Below are 22,393 nucleotides of genomic sequence, written 5' to 3' on the forward strand. Positions count from 1 at the left end.
GCTCTGCGTTCAACACCATCATCCCGGAACTCCTCACCCCCAAACTTCTCCACCTCGGTGTGTCCCCTACGATCTGCCAGTGGATCCTCAGCTTCCTGACAGGATGGACACAACAGGTGAGACTGGGAGCAACAACATCATCAACACGCACCACCAGCACTGGAGCCCCACAGGGATGTGTCCTCTCTCCACTGTTCTTCTCCCTCTACACAAACGATTGCACCTCAACAAGCCCAGCTGTCAAACTCATAAAGTTCGCAGACGACACCACGGTCATCTGTCTCATCAAAGACGGCGACGAGTCTGCGTACCGCCAACAAGTGGAGCAGCTGGAGCTCTGGTGTAGCCGACACAACCTCGGGCTGAACACGCTCAAGACTGTAGAGATGATCGTGGACTTCAGGAAACATTCTTCTCCACAGTTGCCCCTCACACTATCCAACTGCCCTGTGTCAACCGTCGAGACCTTCAAGTTCCTGGAGATCACAGTCTCCCAGGACATGAAGTGGGAAGTCAACACCATCTCCATCCTGAAAAGGGCCCAGCAGAGGATGTACTTCCTGAGGCTGCTGAGGAAGCATGGCCTGCCACAGGAGGTGCTATGACAGTTCTACACAGCAGTCATCGAATCAATCCTGTGTTCTTCCATCACGGTTTGGTTTGGGGCCGCCACAAAAAAGGACAAAATCCGACTTCAACGGGCAGTTAGGACGGCGGAAAAAAATCGCCCTACCCACTCTTGATGACTTGCACACTGCAAGAATCAAAACAAGGGCATGGAAAATACTCCTGGATCCCCCGCACCCTGACCACCACCTTTTCCAGCTACTCCCCTCAGGCAGGCGCTACAGATCCATGCGCACCAAATCCAGCAGACACTTAAACAGCTTCTTCCCTCAAGCCATTACCTTTCTAAACAGTCACTGACGTAGTCACTCTTCTTGTACAACAAATACTGCTACTGGTCACTCTAAAATGGTTCAATGATTTTTTGCACCAACTGTACAAACTGTCATAGTATTGTATTCTACCACTGATCACTTTAGCTCTGCTTGATACTTTGCACATTGTCTCACAGTTGTCACTGGGTGGTACCACCGCACTACGGTTCACTTACATTACGAAATGTCCTTCCATACCTATTTGGCATGTCCTTGTTTACGATGATACTAATGCAGCGTGCTGACTGGAGACAAATTCCTTGTGTGTTCTACATACTTGGCCAATAAAGATGATTCTGATTCTGAGATGATTCTGATTCTGATTTAGCGTCCTCTTACACGCCCACCCTTCACTCATTGGTGACTGGTACCTGCTAGGGACGTGCCTTTAGCGTCCTCGTACACGCCCACCCTTCACTCATTGGCAGACTTCCGCATGCCTGTCGCCTTTTCTCTGTAAACAGCGTGTCGGCCAGAAGTGCTCTCAGTCAGGCTTTGGAACTCGGCGCATACACTAGATGCTCCGCATTATTAGGCGTCCTGTCCATTATGGAGAAAATTTTAGACTTTTAATGCCGCCTTGTAGTCGTGAAAATACGGTAATAAAATAATGATTTCAGATCCGAGTGTTTTGAGTAAAAAGCTTGGTCAAGGGCTGAATTAAACTTGTATCTCAAAGCACTACTGAAGATCTAATAAATATAATCGCAGACATCGTTTCAAATATAAATGTCATTCAATTCCACGACTGTCTCCATTTCAGTGACGACTCTCTCGGCCGAAGTGCCGATGCTTCCTCCATATGAGAAGTACTAAAATGATTGGATGATTATCTCTTGCTATGGTTAACAATGTCCCCCCCCCCCCCCCCCCCCCCCATTGCCATCTTAGTTTTACTAAATTGTTTTTTTTGAAAGGTGTCTATAGTTGGACCAACATCCAAGCCACTGCAATGGAGTCTCCAATGTTTGCTCAGACTTTAACTATTGATAAGAGCAACCCCAACCTTTATTAAGATGAAGCTACTGTCAGCAGGAGACATTTGAAGACACACCGCCAGACTTTAAATTGGAACGGCATTGAGAGTTTGCCTGCTGCAGTCTCTGACCTTAGTTTTCGTTGAAATTTGGCATACATTAACGGTGGGCGGGATTTTCAGACGAATCTGGGATGTTTAATGATTTAGTTGGACTGCTTTTTTTCCAGGGTGGAATGGTTATATAACATGTATCTTCAATTAGTTTTAAAAACAAGAACTGGCAGCAGTTTGAATTCAAACCCCGTGTACAGTATTTGTTCCCTTGGCCCTTTACTCTTATTTTTTTATCTTTCATCGTTGACATGCTAATTGGGCAGCAATGGCTCAAAGTACGAAATCTGAAAGAAAACGGGTAAAAATGAGCACTTAAAGGGAGGAAGAGACCTTGGATTATATGGCTGTCATAACACTTCTGGACTCACGTGCGCATGCATGCACACACAAAGCTTTCCTGAAATCCAACATTGTGTGAGTTCTCCATGACATTAGAGCACCTCTGTAAGACAGGTTAAACACAACATGTATGTTTAGTTTTATACCACAATGTGTAATTGTTAGAGTGGCTCCACAGATTTGTCAGGCGACAAGACCCAATAATCAAATGTGGATAATATCAACATAAAAAAACACAAGAGTGTAACAAGGCTGCGTGTCTTGTGTGACCCAGTCTTGTCAATCAATGAGAAATGCGGCTAGATTGTCATCAGATAAAGCAGTGCAGTGTATTTTTATTCACTGGTTTGTATCTGACTGTATGTGTGCCAGACTAAGAACCAGTGTTAGTCATGCTTGGTAAGATATGAAAGCGTAGAGGATCCTCTGCCGTAAGGGACTTCTCACACACGCACAAATGTGCCTTCATCGCTGCATCATTTTCTCTTTCGTTGTCAACCTCTCAGGCCACATAAATTCATTCGCTCAAATAGTACAAAGTAATATGTGCTTATAGCTACATTATTATTATTATTATTATAGGAATATTTGGCTTCCAGGTGAAATGCATGGAAAATGAAAAAAGTTTGCGCTTCAGTGATATTTTATCATGAAAGTACATTTCAGTAGAAGGATGCACAGGTGATTTCCTCATCTCAAAGAGTTCCTTGAAACAAAAGTAAAGAACAATGGTGGGTACACTACACCAAAAAACATCAACCTCTCAATAACTAGTCATGTGCCCTTGAGCATCAATTACAGCTTGACAACGATGTCTCATGCACAAGTCAACTTATTGTCTGCTGTGGCATGGCATTCCACTCTTCTTGAAGCGCAGCTCTCAGATCATTGAGGTTCTGGGGTGCAGAGTTTCGAGCCTCTACATGGTGACTTAGCTGATCCCACATGTTTTCAAGATCATTCAGGTCTGGAGAAAGTGCAGACCATTCCATTTGAGGTACACTCCCTCCAACAGCTGTTCCCTTATGTTGCGACCTCCATGAGCTGGAGCATTGTCATCCATGAAGATGAAATTAGGCCTGTGTTGTTCATGCAGGGGCACAATCACTGGATTAATGTTATCCAGGTAGTATGGGCTTGTCAAAGCACGATTCACAAAGTGTAGGGCAGTTCTGTTCTGATTGGACACACCTGCCTCCGCTGTAACACCGCCACCACCAAAAGCTCGTCTGGTGACAATAGTGCTCTCCTTGACGTCTACAACATCATTGGTGGCCATCATTTCTGTTCAACGTGAATCAACTTGCTTCAGAGAACAGCACTGAGGCCCACTGGCCCCTCGTCCAGTGAAAATGCTCCCTGGGCAATGCAAGACATTGAGGCCTGGCGGTATGGTCAGGTAGCCTTGCAGGTCGTCCAGCACGCTGACCAGGCTGTTGTAAACATTTTTGAATGATCTGATGTGACACAGGGTGTCTCTCACCTCCCTTAAACCTGCCTGGAGTTGAGTGGCATTAATCATCTGGTTTCTCAGACCATTGTTCACAATATAGCGATCATCAGCATGGGCTGTGACCAAACCACTTCTACACCTTTCTGCGACTCTTCCGGTCTCTCAGTATCTCTGTTGCAACCATGCTGGTGGCACTCTGTAACACTCAAAGCTGAGTGGCCACTTTCATCACTGTCACAATGGCAAGGTAGTGTTGATACATTGTTAGGTCTTGTCTTGGTCTCATGATGTCAAAATGTGAACATCATAATGAGGACGGATGTTTAAACACCAGCTCTAATTCGAACCAGACATTTATTGGTTGATTTAAACATGTTCTGTATTTTGCTCTTGAGGTCCTCATTAGAGAACAGTATCCATCCATCCATTTTCAACAACGCTTATCCTGAACAGGGTCGTGGGTAGTTGCTGGAGTCTATCCCAGTGGACTTCGGGCGGAAGGCAGACTATACCCTGAACTGGTCGCCAGCCAGTCATAGGGCACATACAGAGACAAACGACCATTTACACCCACATTCACACCGTCACTGAGTGGGAACCAATCCCGCACACACGTCAGGCCAGTGAACCACGACACCATCAACGACTTTAGAGAACCGCAACTTGTACAAAAAGTACTGTAACATTTAACAGATGTACATGTGCATTCAAAAGCTTAGAGAAGGTCACATTAAGTTCACCTGTAAAGGTTTGAATGCATTTTAGGCTGGTCCTGAAATTTCACCCAAAAGCCAAATATCCCAAACCTTTTTGAGTAATGATTGATTTGATTGAGTAATCAAATCAATCAAATTAATATCAATGCTTCAAAGAGGAAAATTAATCTTTTTTTATGCTCAGGAGCACTTTCCCTGTCTATTAATATAGAGCTCTTAGTCTGGTATGGAAGTGGTTTAATTACAAAAGGTGCAATGTTCAACAAGGCATGCCATAATTTTATGATATGCAAGAAAATTGTGATCACATCATGTACAGTAGTAATTTCTGGTAAATATAGCAGGAGAGCACACAGATTTTTTCCCCTTATACTCTCATAACTAGCAGCATAACAACATTACTGAAACATTTTGTGATACGACCTGAATACTTGTTACAGGCAGAGTCAAGTCATCCTAAACTGTCCAGTCATATGTTCTACCGGTACCATCACTTGTCCAACATCCTGCTCCACCCGTTGACTCTATCAGGATTGTTTTGCGTCCGATGACAGCTATGATCTATATACCATGGCGATATGATTTGTTGAACTACAGTTTTGTTTTATTTGAAAATAGTGACAATTCTTAGACTGTAAACCGCTACCCCGCCAAGTTTTGTCACATGTTTGTAAGCCAGCCATTGAGGCACTCAAGGGAGCGGCCACTGTACTTGTAGAAGGCTCATTTCATTGTCAGGGCATTGAATCGATCACAAGTGACTTGCTCTTGTCTTAGAGCAGTGCTTCTCAATTATTTTCTGTCATGCCCCCCCTAGGAAGAAGAAAACATCTCGCCCCCCCCCCGCGACTATAAATAGTTTTTGTCTATAAAATTGTTATAAGTACACCTCTGTATAACATTGTATCCTTATTCATGTATAAGAGAATAAAAAAGAAAGAAATATGGACAAACTCACAACAAAGAATAGCTTTTTTAAACTGTAACAGAAAAGATTTAAAGTGCATCTGAAATTCAAAAATAAAATTAAATCTTTAATTAAACTGGAAACATTTTTGACTGACCATGTCAAACCATACGATACTTAAAAATAAAGTTACATAAAATCAAAAAATAAAAATGCATTCAAACTGATCACCAACATTAACTCAGGAGCACAATATTAAAAAAAACTTTAACCTGCAAAACAAAAATATATAATATCATTGTGCTGTTTTTTTTTTTTAAATGAAAGCTAATGTCTGGATTAATGGCTACAATGAGCACATTTTGCAATGCACAGCTTTTCGAAGCGAGGTTGGAAGCAGGACACAGCAACGCTCAGCTCCTGCTCAATGTGTAGCCGGGACCTGTATTTTAGTTTACTGAAGTAGCAGTCACAAAGCGGGATGATTGTTGGCAATATTCGGCACGTTTACGCTGAAAAACCTCAAGCGGCTTATCAGCGTGATTGGGGTGCAATGTATTTCAGGGACGCCTTAATTTATTTGGCTTCATGCTGTCCACTACCAACATTTTTAGACACAGTAAGCACATAAGACGCCTATAAGTAAGTAAGTAAGACACAGAGACGCCTTTCCTCGTCTCCCGCCGTAGTCACAGTGAAGCCAAGCGCTACATACGCTTCGTCATATTTCCTTCTTTCGAATGCTCCCTGCGCACTCTGCCGATGAGAGCGCTACTGCCCCCGGAAGTAGTATATATATATTCCCCAAGGTCAACTGCGCCCCCCTTGACGGAGCCCCTGTGGGGGCGCGCCCCACTATTTGAGAAGCACTGTCTTAGAGAAAGTGTGTTGGGAAGTCATTTCACCTCTCATCCAAGCAGGCTTCATCAGATCATGCAACAAGGCTTGGTTAAGACTGCACCAGCCTGAGTTCATGCGGAAAACCTAACTATTTATACTACAAGTAGGAGGCACACCCAAACATGCATGCTATTATTTTATTGGAAGGCAATGCAATGTAATCTTAACCACTATTGCTTTGCAAACCATAACAGTTCAGTTGTTATTGATTCAATGCCCTGAGAGAAATAATACATCTCACTCAAAACAATAGCTAAAGATTCCATAAATCAAATGTAAAAATGTCCAACATTGTGATGATTACTTGGCAAACTGTTACAAGGTTCAGGTTTGCGCTAAAATATTCTTTATGAGTAAAATACTTTGTACAGTCCAGCTCTACAACTCTCCAACTCTCAAATTACAACTGCCGACAAGCCAAAGTACCGTCACAAAGTTGAAGCACTTTGTGTATTTTCTCATTACAGTGACTTAACCTCAATCTTTGCAATGCCACACATGCAAACAAAGTTTCAACCTACCTTGCATCCAAACATCAGAGATATGGTGTTGTTGGTGCATGCTACTTTGCAATGGCACAACATGTGGCTAACGGTAGCTAGCTATTCCTGCGCTGGGGGGGCATCCTCGTCTTCATTCATACATTTAACATGGATGTATGCACCCGGTCACACACATACACACTCATGCACACAGACACACACACACACACGCACACGCACACAAACATGCATGACTTCTTCAACCATGTTCCATTCTGCCCCACAATCAACCACCTTGCCCCCCCTGCCGCCTGGTTGTGGTCCTCAGCTTTGGCAGGCCAGCATCCTCTCCCTCTTGCTCTTCATCGTTCTCATCTTCACCATCATGCTCATCAGCATAATCCTCATAGATGGTTAGGAAGCAGAGAGAGACATGTCCAAGCTACTTCCGTATAACTGTGTGTGTCTGTGTGCAAAAATATGTCAGCACGTGTGTGTTGTTGTTGTCAGCATTTGTGTGTGTGGGTGTGTGTGTGTGTGTGGAGAGAGAGCGAGAGAGATGATGATGAATGTGTATATGTGTGCAAATAAGTCTGCGTATGCAAGTGTCAGTATGGATCTGATCTCTCTTGTCCCTCTTTGCAGCAGCTGTCCCAGTCGTCCATCTCATCTCTCCTCTGAATGTTTGCCTCTGTTGTTCTATCGCTATTCTTTCTTTCTCCCTCGATTTTCCCTTTCTCTCCCACTCGCTCTCTTCCCCCCCTGCTCTTTGCTCCACTGCCTCTCTTGGCCCGCCTTTTAACAGCAAAGATCAATGCGTGACATACAGAATCAGACCTGCACAGAGAGTCCAAAGAATATCTTTTGCTTCTTGCTTTTGTGTCCCCAGAAACTTCTCACACCTCCTCGATCAACTTTTATTTATCCCTGCTAGCTACTTGTATAGCCTCATTTCGTCTTGTATGGTCATAAACAAGTAAACAAACACTCCATGTGCAGAGGATACACCACATTTTACAGGCTGCTACCATTTGCCAGTAGTCTAATTAATTTGATTCACTGGCGGGATCGTAGTTTTAAGAACGTATTACAAATATTTTTAAAGAAATGCATTAGCTTCTGAATGGTTAGACATTAAAACTATATATTTGTTAAATAGTTGGGTTTTTTTTAATCTATGCTTTAGACCCCTTTTCCATTGTTGGTAAAAGCTGATTTTTTTTTGTCACCTTTTTGCTGTGTCATTGCGCTGTAAAAAAATATATAGAAAAAGATCTCACAGACATAGGAATGGATGGGGACAAAGTTCCATCCATCCAATTTCGGGATCCTCACTATCCCAGCTGACTATGGGTGAGAGGCAGCGTACCTCCTGAACTGGTCACCAGTAAAGTTCGAGTCCCCAATTACCATGCATATTTTTGGGATGTGGGAGGAAACCGGCGTATCCGCAAAAAAACACATGCAGGCATGGGGGAGAGCATGGAAATTTCAAACAGGAAGGCCAGATCACAGATTCAAACCCAGGACCTCAGAACTGTGAAGCAGATATGGCCACCGAGGATAAAGTTGACCTGATAATTTTCCAGCTTCTGATGTCATATCAGAGCCACAATGGGGGGGACAGGTGATGCCTGTGTGTTTGGTTATTTTGTTTATGGGTTGCATTAATGCTTTGTGACAAATCACCACTTGTTTGTCTCCTGAGTCTGACATTGTGCAATCATTCCTTACTCGTTCAATCATATTCACAAGTTTTAGTCAAGAACAGAGTGAAACAGCAAACATATGAGCTATGCAATGTCAAACGGGTATCAATTCAGCAGTTTCTACTTAGGGTTCTGATCACTCAAAACAGCTGAAGATCTGATCTTTTGAGTGCCATGAAGCATCTGGAGTTCCTGCTGTGTGCGTGCACATGCATCACAAACACACAAATGATTACATCTGCTTTGGCCACAGGCATTGTGGCTGATAACATTCTGTGAGAATAATATTAATTTTAAAATATTGGTGCAATATTAATGTTTTGGAAAGACCACAGAACGAAGTTGAGGAAAAAAGTAAAAGAGGCATGTTAAAAAAAAAAAAAGGAAGTGAAATAAAAAGTAAGAGAGAATGCAACCTCATATGCCTCCCAGGCATGCACTGCATGATAACATTTGTAGGTCAGCCAGCATGGAAATAACTATGCAGTGTGTGGGCGTGCGTGTGCGCGTGTGTGTGTGCGTGCGCATCTTCTTGTGCAATCCAATATTTAAAAAGGCTCCATTCATCACAATTCCTCATTTAGCACAATCCAGTTTGTAATATCATACCATGATCAGTTCTTATGACAGATTTGTTTAATTTCCAAGAGTTTTATATCTTGATGTTTCACTCATCTCGTTTTTATCTAGCCTTATTAACCATATCCACAACAAACGATTTTTGTGATTTAAATGTTTAACCTTTTTTTTTAAAGATGTTTAGTTATATTTGCTCGACCATTGTGACTATTTTGTGATACATACTGTACATGTATTGCCAATGTGTGGCAAAAGTTGGATACAACAGCCTCTGAAGATTTTGCTTTTCTTTTTTAATCAATCAAAAATATTTGTTTGTGTGGTTTTTGTTGTGTTTGTTTGTTGGCTTCTTTGAAAGCCATACAAACATTTTGTGTATTTATTTGGGATTATTGTCCTGGTTTACACTCGTCAAGGATCATGTCACTATATGGCAAATAATCACGGGTTAGACCAAGGACGGCACACAGCTGCATGCAAATACATCGATTTAGTCTGTAGCACGACTCGTGGGTTGTGCAGAGTAACTTGGTGTTCTTGCTGTGCTTTAGCGAGGATAATGATATTATCACAATGTGGTGATTCATCCAATACTGACTGAACTTTGTAGTGGAATACAACTTCTTGAGATCTATGTACGTTCACTGAAGATGTGTTGAGAATAGAATTAAGCAAATAACCAATATAAAAAAAAATCTTGAATTCTGTAAAACATTTTCTCTTATGACCTCTATAGAATCATGCTCAAAACATTTTTTTTTCAGAAACAAGAAACAAAGGATTCATCTGTTATTTCACAAAAACACTAAATCACTTAATGTGTTGAAAAACCATTACCAGAAATGTAAATCGGTGTTTTCACGGTGACTTATGCGTGTTTCGAAATGTAGAAACACACATACTCTTAAGAAAATCTACATGAAAGAATGGCCAGGTAAGAGAAACATTTTTTGTTTATGTCGATGTCAGTGTCACGTTTTGCGTGATGGTAGTTGTAGGACCCCAAAAAGCAGGGAGGCAGGGAAGAGCAGGGTGGATTGACCAAAATGTATTTAACAAAAAATACACACTGGAGTACAATGGAAAAAGTCGAAGTACTCGAAAAAATGCCTGGAAATCACAAGTATCAAACCAAACTATAACAGGAAACAAAACATGACAGGAGCACACGTATGCTCACATACTCACAGCTCACAATGACCGAACAAAGACTGACAGAAACTCAGGGAACTAAATACAAGCTAAGTGACGAGACAACGAGAAACACCTGGACAAGACACAAAGGGTTGAGGGAGCTAATTGGTTACACACTAGGAACACCGATAATGAGAACAGGTAGCGAAAAAAGGGCACATGAGGAATCAAAACCAAACGTAACCAGACCGAAACATAACAGTTAGCTTTGAATAATGGATACAGTAGCACTGTACAATTTTTTTCCACACCAAGTTAATATTGTTAATGCACTCATTTTGTATTTTACATTAAATTCATCTTAGTGAATAGTTTGATCGTGATTTTAATCACCTGATTTCGATCCATCCTATCCGTCAGGGACGGAGATGGAGAAAGAAAAGTTGTTCAGCACATCGGCATGGCAAAATATTTTACTAAACCAAGCTCCAAGCTAACAGAACCAAGCTAACCGGTGGTTCCTCATAAAGTTTGACAACTCAAAACTCCCCACACAACAATGGTTAACTGTTTTTCTTTGCTGTTTCCATACACTGCTTCAGCTAAGCCTGGTAACTACAGCCTCCACACTGGACTACAGCTTTGCGTGATTGCCTCAAAACTCAATAGGAGGGATCCTCCGCATGAAAAATATCCAGAATTAATGTACAGTATCTTGCATGCACCATCTGTCAGTATAGCGTGTTCCAAGTTTTATCTTTGACAGTTGCCATCCTTTAAAGTTAAACCTGTGAGGTTCCCCTTGCCTTATAGCTTCCAATTATTGAGTTCTTTGAGGCCAGGGAGTCTTCTGACTCCAGGCGACACGAACTGCAATAGAGGATCAGGAATTAGATGTTGCTGACATACATCTTGCTCCATGTTCATTTAGGAGGCACGTCTGATTAAGGAACAACTGCCAATGTCAAAGTACAGTACTGTAAAGTACTGGAGTTAAGCAATACCTGCTAAAATCAATGTGAATAAATTATGAGGATGAACCTACCGATATGTTAGACTGTTTTATGTTCCTATAGTGTATGACTGCATATTTTTAAGTGAAGACATGACTTTGCGCACATGCACATACAGTGCATATATGGATACTGTTAACATAGCTTGTCTTGCCTTAAAATTTTATTTTTCACAGTGAAATGACACATGTGATCCTGATTAACCCTTTCTGTGACAGCGGTCACTAAAGTGGACAGTTTATCTTGTTATCAGGTTACAAGTTGCATAAGAGGGTTAAGAACAAGTGTAAAAGCCCACTAATATCATCTAGCTCACTGTATCTACTTAAAGTACATGAAGGTACATTACTTTAACTGAAGGTTTCGAGTTTGGATGGTCCATCTTGACATGTAGCACTTGTGGTAGCCCAATAGCCGTCAGACTTACAACAGGAAGAGTCATCCCAACACCTAGTGACCCAGTCCAGTTCTCCACAACTGGTGTAAAGCCGACAGAGTCAAAAGGACCTTCGTGATTTGGGCAAAGATAGTCCTGATGCAGATGTGCTCGACAATCTTAAAGCTGATTGGGAAGTTCTTTCATGTCCTCCCCTTGTCAGTGAGCCTCCTCTTGCCAGTTACAATACACCAGACTGCATCGGGACTTTAGCAGGTGTGTCGAAGGAACGTCCTTTGTGAGTCCCATTCTCATTTCTTTTTTCTATCTTTGTCTATCCTAAAATAGCTCCAACACACTAAAGTCTATAAGCAGCCTCCAATAAGCTTCTTATGAGAGATTCTTGCTCTCTTGGAGCACGGGAGGCCAGCAGAACCAACACAATGATAACATACAATTACAATAGGATCAAAGGAAGGATGATCTAATGAAAATACTGTATTGGTCAAAAAAAGATGATATCATCAATATTCTATATTAAGTAACATTCACAAATGAATGTCCATTTCAACAATTTACAGAAAATTTGACAGCAAGCACATTTGCAAAAAAATATGCGTACTGTACTTACAGTTTATGGATTTCGAAATTTGGTGGTCAAAACCACAAGACACAGTAAGACGTGAGACAAGTTGATGAGTCCAGGAAAGGAATCAAGCAGATTAAGAGTAGATGTAGTTAAACATTCCCCAGCAATAACTCAGTTGTCTTCAAATAGGAACACGTAAAGATAAATGTGATCAACAAGATGCATGAAAGGCTTAAACCTCGTAGTCTATTTGTATGATTGCCAACAGTGCGCGTGTGTGTGTGTGTGTGTGTGTGTGTGTATGTGTGTGTGTGTGTGCGTGTGCATAAGGGATTGGGTTCGTTAGTAATGTGTAACTGAACTGCAAGATACAGTAATGCTCTATCTTATAACAGCGAAGCAGTAATTAAATGACACGTGTCACAAGTCTAGAAAAAAATGAAAATGTGACTGAGAATATCGCGGGAGATTGGCCCTTCTAACGAGTACATCAATTACTCATGATAGAGTAATGCAGGTCAATGTAAGTGAGGAGCATTCTCATGGATTATCCAGACCACGTGTACAGGCATGCAAGGAAAGGCATCATGATGGAGTGCACAAAGAGTGACTGCACCCCTGAGCTAAGTTTCATGGGGGTTGGGTGCCTTGCTCCAGGGCACCTCAACAGTAGTCAGGATGGAGACCATCGTCTCTCAAACAACTAGCTACAATTGACGTTGTCCACAGCGTGGGCCCGGAGCAAAGGCCAAGAGCTTTGGATTGAACTAGTGGCTCTCCATTAACAGCAAAAATGCAAAAGAGATGTCTTACCTTGACCCCTGGGCTTGGAACACCTCTGGGGCTGGCTGGACCAGGGCTAGTGGGAGAGGAGATGACTTTCAGTGGCTCAGGGCTGGTTACATTATGAAGAGAATCCAGAGAGAGCGGATGAGTGTAGGAAGGCAGGTTTGGAAAAAATCAGTTATTAATTTATAAAATGTTCCACATATAAATAAAGATTTGATTTAATGACATTTAAATTACACTGTTTCAGTACCTCTTTGGGGGTCCTTTGCTTTGGGGCTCTGAGGGATTGATCGGACTATGGAGACCAGATGTAAATTTCAGTTGGCTAGGAGTCGTAGGACTTGATACTGGAGTATTTTTGCCTGAGCCTCGATCCTCATTGGCTGTGACAGTCGAAGTGAAGATGGTAGCAGCAGTGATTGTGTTGGGATCTGGGCTGGTATGAGGAGTGGTGCTGGGCTGGGTGAGTTTGTCTGGCGTAGAGTGAGACATTAGGCCTTGGATGGTTCCCAAGACGAGGCTTGAAACAGTCACCAGATCAGTTGGACTGGTAAGACTTGTTTGTTGTTCAGGAGCAGTGGAGGAGCATTCTGAAGGCAAAACGATGTTGGTGGCATCAAGAGGTGCGTTTGAACCATTTTGTGGGAACGAATTCTGTGTTATTGATGGAAGCTCTGTGCAGGATATCACACAGTTCTTCATAGCTCCAGATGTGTTTGCAGAGGGGGACGAGGGATTAGAAATGTCCACCACGGTCGACGTAAAGTCCCTATCCTGGATTGGAGGAGGCGGTGCACGGTACTTCACCTTGTTTGGTTGTGACTGAGAAACACAAGGCTGCGATGGAGGCGATGCTGGTTGTTTTGTGGGTGTCACAGATGGGATTGAAGGAGCAGGAGACTTAATGGACTTGGGTTTTGGAGATGTGCATTTTGGCTGACTTAGTCCTCCTGAAGTTGGGGTGGGGAGCTGACTAGAAGTGGGCTGGGACACCGCCGCAAACTCTGCTTGTAGGTTGACGGAGGAGGGAGATGTCGCTGCCTCAGCTATTAGTTTGGGTGAACTTTGGTTGTCAGCAAGGATAGTTAACTCATAGTACTCCTGAATGTCTGCAAGAAAAGAAGAAAAGTTTCAACCTAGTTCAATAACTGTCTCATTTGACAATTACAGCAGTCGAAATGAGCGTATGGTGCAGATAAATATTCTGTGAGGAAAGAAACAGGGACAAGGAAATCATACACCAGCTTTGTCCAAAGTTCATCAAGCCATACGTAAAGTACTAAAAATAAAACTGAACATCCCCAGATCTATTTTGGACTAAAAGCAGAGTCAAGTAACTTAGCAGTGCTAGAAAGGTCCAACTTTTAACGCATGTCATTGTAATAATACAAAGTATGAATGTGCAACACAACAGGATGTGTACGCATCGTGAACTAACAGTGTTCGGTAACTCTGTTTTTTGTTTAGTTTTTTTAGTTGTCTGTTGATTGATATTTATTGTTTTATGCATCCATCCATTTTCCGATCCGCTTATCCTCACAAAGGTCGCGGGTTGGGGCGGGGGGGGGGGGGGGGGGGGGTGCTGGAGCCTATCCCAGCCGGCTTCGGGCAGTACGCGGGGGTACACCCTGAACCGGTTGCCAGCCAATCGCAGGGCACAGAGACGAACAACCATCCACGCTCAGACTCACACTGAGGGACAATTTAGAGCGTTCAATCAGCCTGCCATGCATGTTTTGGGAATATGGGAGGAAACCGGAGTACCCGGAAAAAAACCACGCAGGCCCGGGAAGAACATGCAAACTCCACACAGGGAGGTTGGAGCTAGAATTGAACCCGGTACCTCTGCACTGTGAGGTCGACGCGCTTACCACTGGACCACCGGGCCTATTGTTTTATTTGTTTATATTAATATATGTTTGTCTTTTTTATGCAGTTCAGTTTCGCTGCCCTTATTTTTCGATGTGTGTGTTATCAGTGCACTGAATGTTTGCACTGTGGTTGAGAGGAAAGTAATTTCATCTGTGCTGTATGTTGCACAAAGAGCTTATTTGACAATAAAGCTGACTTGACTCGACTTTTATTCATTAACAGACGAATCTCACAAATTATTTTTCCCGTGATTGAAATGTGATGTGTTCCAATTAATTTATTAATTCAGGACTACTATGTAATCTTTACGCACTCTGGTTCCACATAAAGGGCTCATCCCATTTCTTAACGACAACATTCCTAGCTCCTCGGTCCTGAAACCATTGTTCTCACAACTCCACATTAAGGTGTGTCTCAATTCTACAACAGCCAATCACAGTCCAGCTTTTCCTACTCTACTTTGGTTTGCAAGTTGAAAAACTAAACTTAAAGTACTAAAAGTACCATATTTTCTGCACTATAAGATGCTTCAAATTAGAACGCGTACCTTCAATGAATGGCCTATTTTAAAATGTTGTTCATATATAGGGCACACTACATTATAGGGCGCATAGAATTGAAGCTACAATAGTGGCTGCAATTGCGCAATGCATCCACTAGATTGAGCTACACTAAAGGGAATACAGTAGAATACAATACAGCTTTATTTATGTAGCGCCTTCACGGCTGTGGCAGCTGGAAGAAAGCCATGAGAACTGGTCACAAACACGTCCATGAAACATAAATACAAATGGCATTATGAAACAATAAGTGAAAGACAAAAGTTATGAAGAAAATTGATTAAACAAAAAAAACACACAATTGTGTGTGTTCACATCCAAGGGGCTAAATATCCTGAGAAGTCTTGCATGTCTACTTCCTTTGTTTAGTTAACAGTTAACTATGTTTTTGGTATTATCTTCATTTCATAATGGTTGCGCAGAGCTCACAAAGTTGTCTGTTTGAGTGTTGGCACTTTTATGTTACAATTGGTTCCTGCTAATAATCACCACTAGATGGCATAGGAACACTAACAGGGAAACAACTCAATGGGGAATATACAGTAGAGAGACTGTGTAACACCATACATAAGGCACATCGGATTATAGGGCGCACTGTCGGCTTTTGAGTAAATTGAATTTTTTTAGGTGTATGTTATAGTGCGGAAAATACGGTAATAGTAAGATGTAGCAATGCACAATATTTTATTTTGCCAAGAAGTTCCTCCCTGTAGTTGAGGTCCATTATCTACAAAACAATGAGGTATAAATGAAGCCGATGTGCAAGGCACCAGGGATTAAATTAGATCGGGGTTCAGGGAGGCTTTAACCACATCAGAAATCTGTGTAGCCTGAGATAAGATCCTCCAGGTTTGATATTCGAAAACATATTGGTGAATTATTTTCTCAGCTACCCTATGTATTGGTCAAGCAGCCCTCTAGTACCGGGAGAGAAAAAAAATCCTAGAGCCATCCCTGCATGGTACAGTACGTCGGTCCTCAGAACTGGCAACACAACAAACTGGTTTATTCATTTGAAGAAGTACGAACACCAAGTCCACAGCGGTGTCCACACTGGCACTGCTGCCACACAGGTAGCATCAACAGTTTAACCCGGGGATCGGCAACACGTGGCTCTTGAGCCGCATGTGGCTCTTTAGCGCCCCCGAGTAGCTCCCTAGAGCTTTTTCAAAAATATTTGAAAATGGAAAAAGATGGGAGGGAAATATATTCTTTTGTTTTAATACGGTTTCTGTCAGAGGACAAACATGACACAAACATTATTAACGTTTTCCGATGCTGTAAAAATATGTCGAATAAATTTTAAATGGCGGCCCGGTAGTCCCAGTGGTTAGCTCATCAACTTCACAGTGCAGAGGTACCGGGTTCAATTCCAGCTCCGGCCTCCCTGTGTGGAGTTTGCATGTTCTCCCCGGGCCTGCATGGGTTTTCTCCGGGTGCTCCGCTTTCCTCCCACGTTCCAAAAACATGCATGGCAGGCTGATTGAACACACTAAATTGTCCCTAGGTGTGAGTGTGAGCGCGCATGGTTGTTCGTCTCTGTGTGCCCTGCGATTGGCTGGCAACCGGTTCAAGGTGTCCCCAGTATGAACGTATGCGCTCGTGTGCGGTAACGGGTCGATCGCGGGAGGTTAGCTGTTCGAAAAGTAGATCTTCCGTCAAAAAAGTTTGGGCACCCCTCTTCTACAGAATGAACTGCAGGGGAAAAAAAAAAACCTTTTCATCATGAATGCTCCTTGTGTATTTGTAGCCAACTTTGTCACGTTGATAGCAGGCTAATATAGCTCATATAGATACATACAGCATGTGTCGCCTTAATTATAAGGCTTTTTATTTTTTGCGGCCCCAGACATATTTGTTTTTTGTTTATTTTGGTCCAATATGTCTCTTTCAACATTTTGGGTTGCCGACCCCTGGTTTAACCGCTATGACAAAGCCACTTGACCTAACACAGAATGAAATTGGCTTTTGATCATGCATATTTGCAAGTAGCAATGATGTTGATACTGTATGTAGCATCATAACTTAAAAATGATCATATTTGCATTTTCATGGCTTCTTCATTATTCCTGGGCAGGCATTGTGTTTATTTGGGGCCGTACATACCTGCTAAAACCCTCAAGACTGTAATTTATTTCACTGTTATTTTAGATTGTTCTAATTTGGTTGTAATATTGAGTCTTTTTTCATCTTTTTCATCTAGTTTTGAAGATGTTAATAACAAGTCACATCATATTACCGCTTTGCTTTTCAGTAGAGATCCAATACAGTGTTCCAAAACTGGCAATTTATAAAGAATGTTATGCAAAATTGTGGTAATAATACATATAGGGTATGATCAAGAGGTTATGGGATAATAACAAAAAATACGGAAACAAACAAAAAGAAAAGCTGAATGTTCCTGGAGTGTTCCATCAAATAAATACTCCTATCAACTTTCACACCAAAGGTCCTTACTGAGAGGTTGTATGCTGATCAAAAGTCAAAGACTAGTCTGATAACGTCGGGTTGTATAAATTCTGATGACTCGGTTTGCTTTCGTACTGTATTTGAAATTAAACTCTGCTGTGTAGGAAATAATTTTCAGTGCACTTAAAAATGTTGCACATACGCATATATATTTGACAAGCCGGTATCTGTGTCTACAAACGTGTAAAAATCACATTGGTCTATGACTTGAGCTCCTAAAGCAGATAAATATGTTGGTAAGAGCTACATCAAGCATTCAAACCTGTTTGTGACGTGTCTTGTGTTTTTGCTAATGGGTAACAGTTTATCCCAGGTCGAATAAAATACCGGATTTCTTACAGATTGGTTACATGACAACAACAAAAAACTTCACATTTTGATTAGCCCCTCATTCAATAAAAAGACCTTAAGACGATCAAATCTTACAAGGGGTGAAAAGTATATTTGCCTCACATTCTTTATTGTATGCCCGTTTTACAGAAAGAGATCCAGGATGTGTAACCCACACCGTCCCTCCTGGTTGTTATATTTCAGTGACTGATGTTATATTTCAGTGAACAAACTCAAGTCAACTTCTCTCCTCACTTCAGTTGTTTTTAACTGAAGCACACTGCCTTCCAGCCTACAAGGTATTAACACTTCATCACTAGGTCCAAAAACACCTTGCCAACCCCAAGAGACTATCATTAAGCTCAAAGTACCTTCCACAGCAACTACCTTTAAAAGAATAGCTTAACAATTACAGCCACACCTAAAGCCAATGTTGACTCAAATCTACTTGCTACATATTAACTGACGATTTCAAGTACTCTATATTGCACTGTGGTAGTAGTGAACAGATGAAGAAATACTCACCAAGCAGGGCACTAAAGAGCTGGCTTTGGAACACGTTGATGACTCTGTCCAGCGACTGTTGAAGTTGGTGATCTTCCTCAACAGCGCCCTGTCTCATCTGCCTCTGCTGCCTCTGATCTAACTTGTCCCGGTACTGCTGGAGCAGCTCGAGGGCTCGTTGAGCATCTGAATAAAACATAGACAAATGAAATCACTTGTTTTTCCCTGCTACTATTCAGTGAAAGAAGACAGTAATAATAACTATGGTTCCATGGGGATTTTCCTAGAACTGCAATGTATGCAACCTCAAGCAGAATCACTTTTTTGCATCAACCCAATGCATTAACATTTCAAAAGACATTGAAATAATAATCTAAATGATGATGGTGAGAAAATAATAGCCGTATCCATTTGCAATCAATTGATTCTTTGTGAATATGTGACAGAACCACAATCTGGATGGCTGTGGATAATTGACTCACGCCCTGTCAGAGATATCAAGACAAAAGTTAACACTCAGTATTCAGTATCATAATGCGGATTAGCACATTATGGCACATCAAAGGTTAGCGGGTCTGCTTCACAGTTTTAGTAAAACTGCAATGTGGGGAAAAAAACCTGATGTGGATTGTTTTCAGCATTTTTGGCCATGACATTCGTCAAAGAAGAAGTATCTGTGCTTGGTGGTTGCGCCTTCTTGCCAGCACGCGTGTATCAGCACAGATTTTTATTGGGAGGAATGTCGCCGCCATTTGACTGTCTTTTGCGCCTGTAATGGGAAGCATTTTCACAGCCCCGCTTTGTTCAGCGGAAAGGTCGGTGCTGTTGGACAGTCTGCGGCTGGATGGATGCATGGCTTGAGGAGTCGACGATGAGAAGAAAGGAGCGTCAGCGTGAAGCACCTGGAACTGGGAGTCACAGGTTGGAATTGAAGCAGATTTACATGGGACAGGAGATGAGCCAATCTCTTTTTCGTTAATGGGCGCTACAGCTTCTTGTTGCTTTCAATCTTAGCTTGTAGCAGATGTGTGCCCACTTTCAGCATGACGTCTTAGATCCACTTGCGAAAAGAACACTTTGATTCGCTCCTCTTTCATCTATAACCGCTTCAAACAACGAAGTGTATGCAGGAAAAGTGATTAAGATTGCAGGACTTTATGTGTCTTATGTGTTGTGTTGTATTAACCAGAGTCTCCATCTTTCACCGACACAGCTGCTGCCGCCAAACCTGCTTCTCCCGCAGTTGACAAGGCCACCACTCCCGATCCCGCACCTGAAGACTCCCCGCTACTCGCCGATCCAGATGACACCTGGGCACGACTGGGTGCCAAGCCCAAGCCCAGGTCCATGTCCAGCTCCATCCCCCACGAGCCTGTGTCCAGGTCCCTGGTTCAGCGCAGCAGAAAGGACACATATCCCAACCACCCCCCGCAGTCCAATATCCAGCTGAGAAACACCTTTGACATCCTCAATCTCTGTGACTTCACTCCTCTTGCTGGAGTGCCGACAACTTCTTCACCATCCACCACACAGTCCAAAATGAAACCCTCCCCTCGGATCCCTTCAGAAAATCCTGTCCACCCCTTCTCCTCCATTGCTCACCGCCGTTCTATCCCTCAGTTCACTCCGGCCCCGCAGCGCACTGTCCCTGGTCTCCTCCCGCGCACTTCCCCCTCCACTTCACCGCCACTGACTGAACCTGCGTCACGATCCACTCTCCCTTCACCCACCCCTGCCTGTCCACTTCGCCCCCTTTTTCCTCCGACCACCCTGATTGTTGGCGACTCCATAACCCGAAACCTCCGATTCTTCAACGCAACAACACACTGCTTCCCCGGAGCCACTGTTCCCATCATCCTCGCAAAACTCCCCAGCCTGCTTCATCCACTCCCACCATCTGTCCATAGAATGATTGTACATGTTGGCTGCATAAAATTATTGTACATGTTGGCTGCGTTGATACATCCCACTGGCAGTCAGAAATCACCAATGGTCACTTCAACAAACTTCTTCAGTTCCTTAACTCGACCGGGAAATCAATTTTCATTAGCGGCCCACTCTCTCTGCACCATGGCATGGGCATTTTCAGCCGCATTCTTAGCCTCCACACCTGGCTGCAAACTTCCTGCAGGGCACACAATGTGGGCTTCATTGACAATTTTAATATATTTTGGCACCGTCCATCCCTTTTAAAGGCGGACGGTTTTCACCCCAACAAACTAGGCAGCAGAATACTGGCAGCAAATGTCCAGCATGCTGTCCACCACTCCACAAGCTGACTAATCACAAATCACACACCTGCACCTTCCCCTTCCTCCACTTTACCAACACCTGGCACTTCAGCTTGCCATAGTCCTCCCTACAGGCCCCAGTTGTCACTGTCTCATCCTGCTGCCATTTACCCCATTCAATCCATCATCACAGCCAGACACCCTCACTACTATAATAACAAGAGAAAATATTTTAAAATGTCAACTACAATCTCCGCCCACTCCCCCAATCCTCACTGTCACCCACACACCACAAAATCCTCAAACTGGCTCTATTTAATACCTGCTCACTCAACAACAAAGCACTCGTCTTACACGAATTCATAACTAACAATAACCTGGACTTCCTCTTTATCACCGAAACCTGGCACAAACACCTGGACTACTTCTCACTCACCCAAGCCACCCCACCTGGTTACACCTACATCGACAAGCCCCACCTCACCAGCCAAGGTGGTAGGGTGGCATCAGTCCATAAAATAGAGTTTAAAATCAGCACTATATCCACCTCACCCACTGAGTCCTTTGAACACATCACCTTCAAATTCCCTGGTCATTGCTGTCATTTACCGTCCCCGGAAATTCAACCCATCATTTTTATCAGACTTCTCCGATTTTGTCACACAGCTCTCACCTATCTCACCTTTCACTCTGCTCCTTGGCAACTTTAACTTCCACATCGACAACACCAACTGCAAACATGCCTCTGAATTTCTTGACCTTTTGGACTGCCTTAACTTCCCTCAACATGTCAACCTCCCCACCCACACCCACGGTCACACTCTGGACTTGGTCTATTCCACCAGTCTCACCATTGAAAAACTCTCCAGCACCAACCTCAACATTTCCGATCACCTGGCTATCACTCTGCACCTCCACCTCCCTACCCCCATTCCCAAGGAAAAGCGCACCATATCATTCAGAAACCTCAAATCCGTTTCTCCAACTGACTTTCCTCCGTCCTCAACCACCTGTCCATACTACCTCCTCCACTGTCCCATGACCCCACTGTTCTCACCAACTACTAAAACAGCACTCTCTCCTCCTGTCTCAATCAACTCGCCCCCATCAAAACCAAATCTGGCTCATTCACTCGCTCAGCCCCCTGGTGCACCCCAGAACTCCGCAAACTTAAAACCCGAAAACGCCAGCTAGAAAGACTCTATAAAAAATCCGGTTTCACTGTTCATCTCCTCACCTACACCGATCACCTTCAGTTATACAAGACCGCACTCAACTCCAGCCGTTCCACCTACTACTCCAACCTTATCCACACCGACTCCAACAACCAAAAGGCTCTCTTCTCCACCGTCAACAAACTCCTCAAACCCAGCGACAATATTTCAACCTCTTTCACCGTTGACAAAT

General features: G+C 42.9%; 1 protein-coding gene across 5 annotated transcripts in view; it reads right to left on the reverse strand.

Moving 5' to 3' along the window:
* dlg1a (discs large MAGUK scaffold protein 1a) overlaps positions 1–22,393 on the reverse strand; it is a 154,301-nt gene that overhangs the window by 125,079 nt on the left and 6,829 nt on the right. For all 5 annotated transcript variants that reach the window (XM_086116304.1, XM_086116303.1, XM_086116302.1 and 2 more), the window contains exons 2-4: positions 18,777–18,941; positions 13,271–14,129; positions 13,045–13,126 (exon numbers count right to left, since the gene is read on the reverse strand). In XM_086116304.1, coding sequence (XP_085972430.1) covers positions 13,045–13,126; positions 13,271–14,129; positions 18,777–18,941 — 1,106 coding nt within the window. The remainder of the gene's footprint in view (positions 1–13,044; positions 13,127–13,270; positions 14,130–18,776; positions 18,942–22,393) is intronic.

This window comes from Hippocampus guttulatus, chromosome 7 (genome assembly GCF_054856545.1).
Source record: "Hippocampus guttulatus isolate MCC_2025c chromosome 7, RoL_Hgut_1.0, whole genome shotgun sequence".
Taxonomy (NCBI): domain Eukaryota; kingdom Metazoa; phylum Chordata; class Actinopteri; order Syngnathiformes; family Syngnathidae; genus Hippocampus; species Hippocampus guttulatus.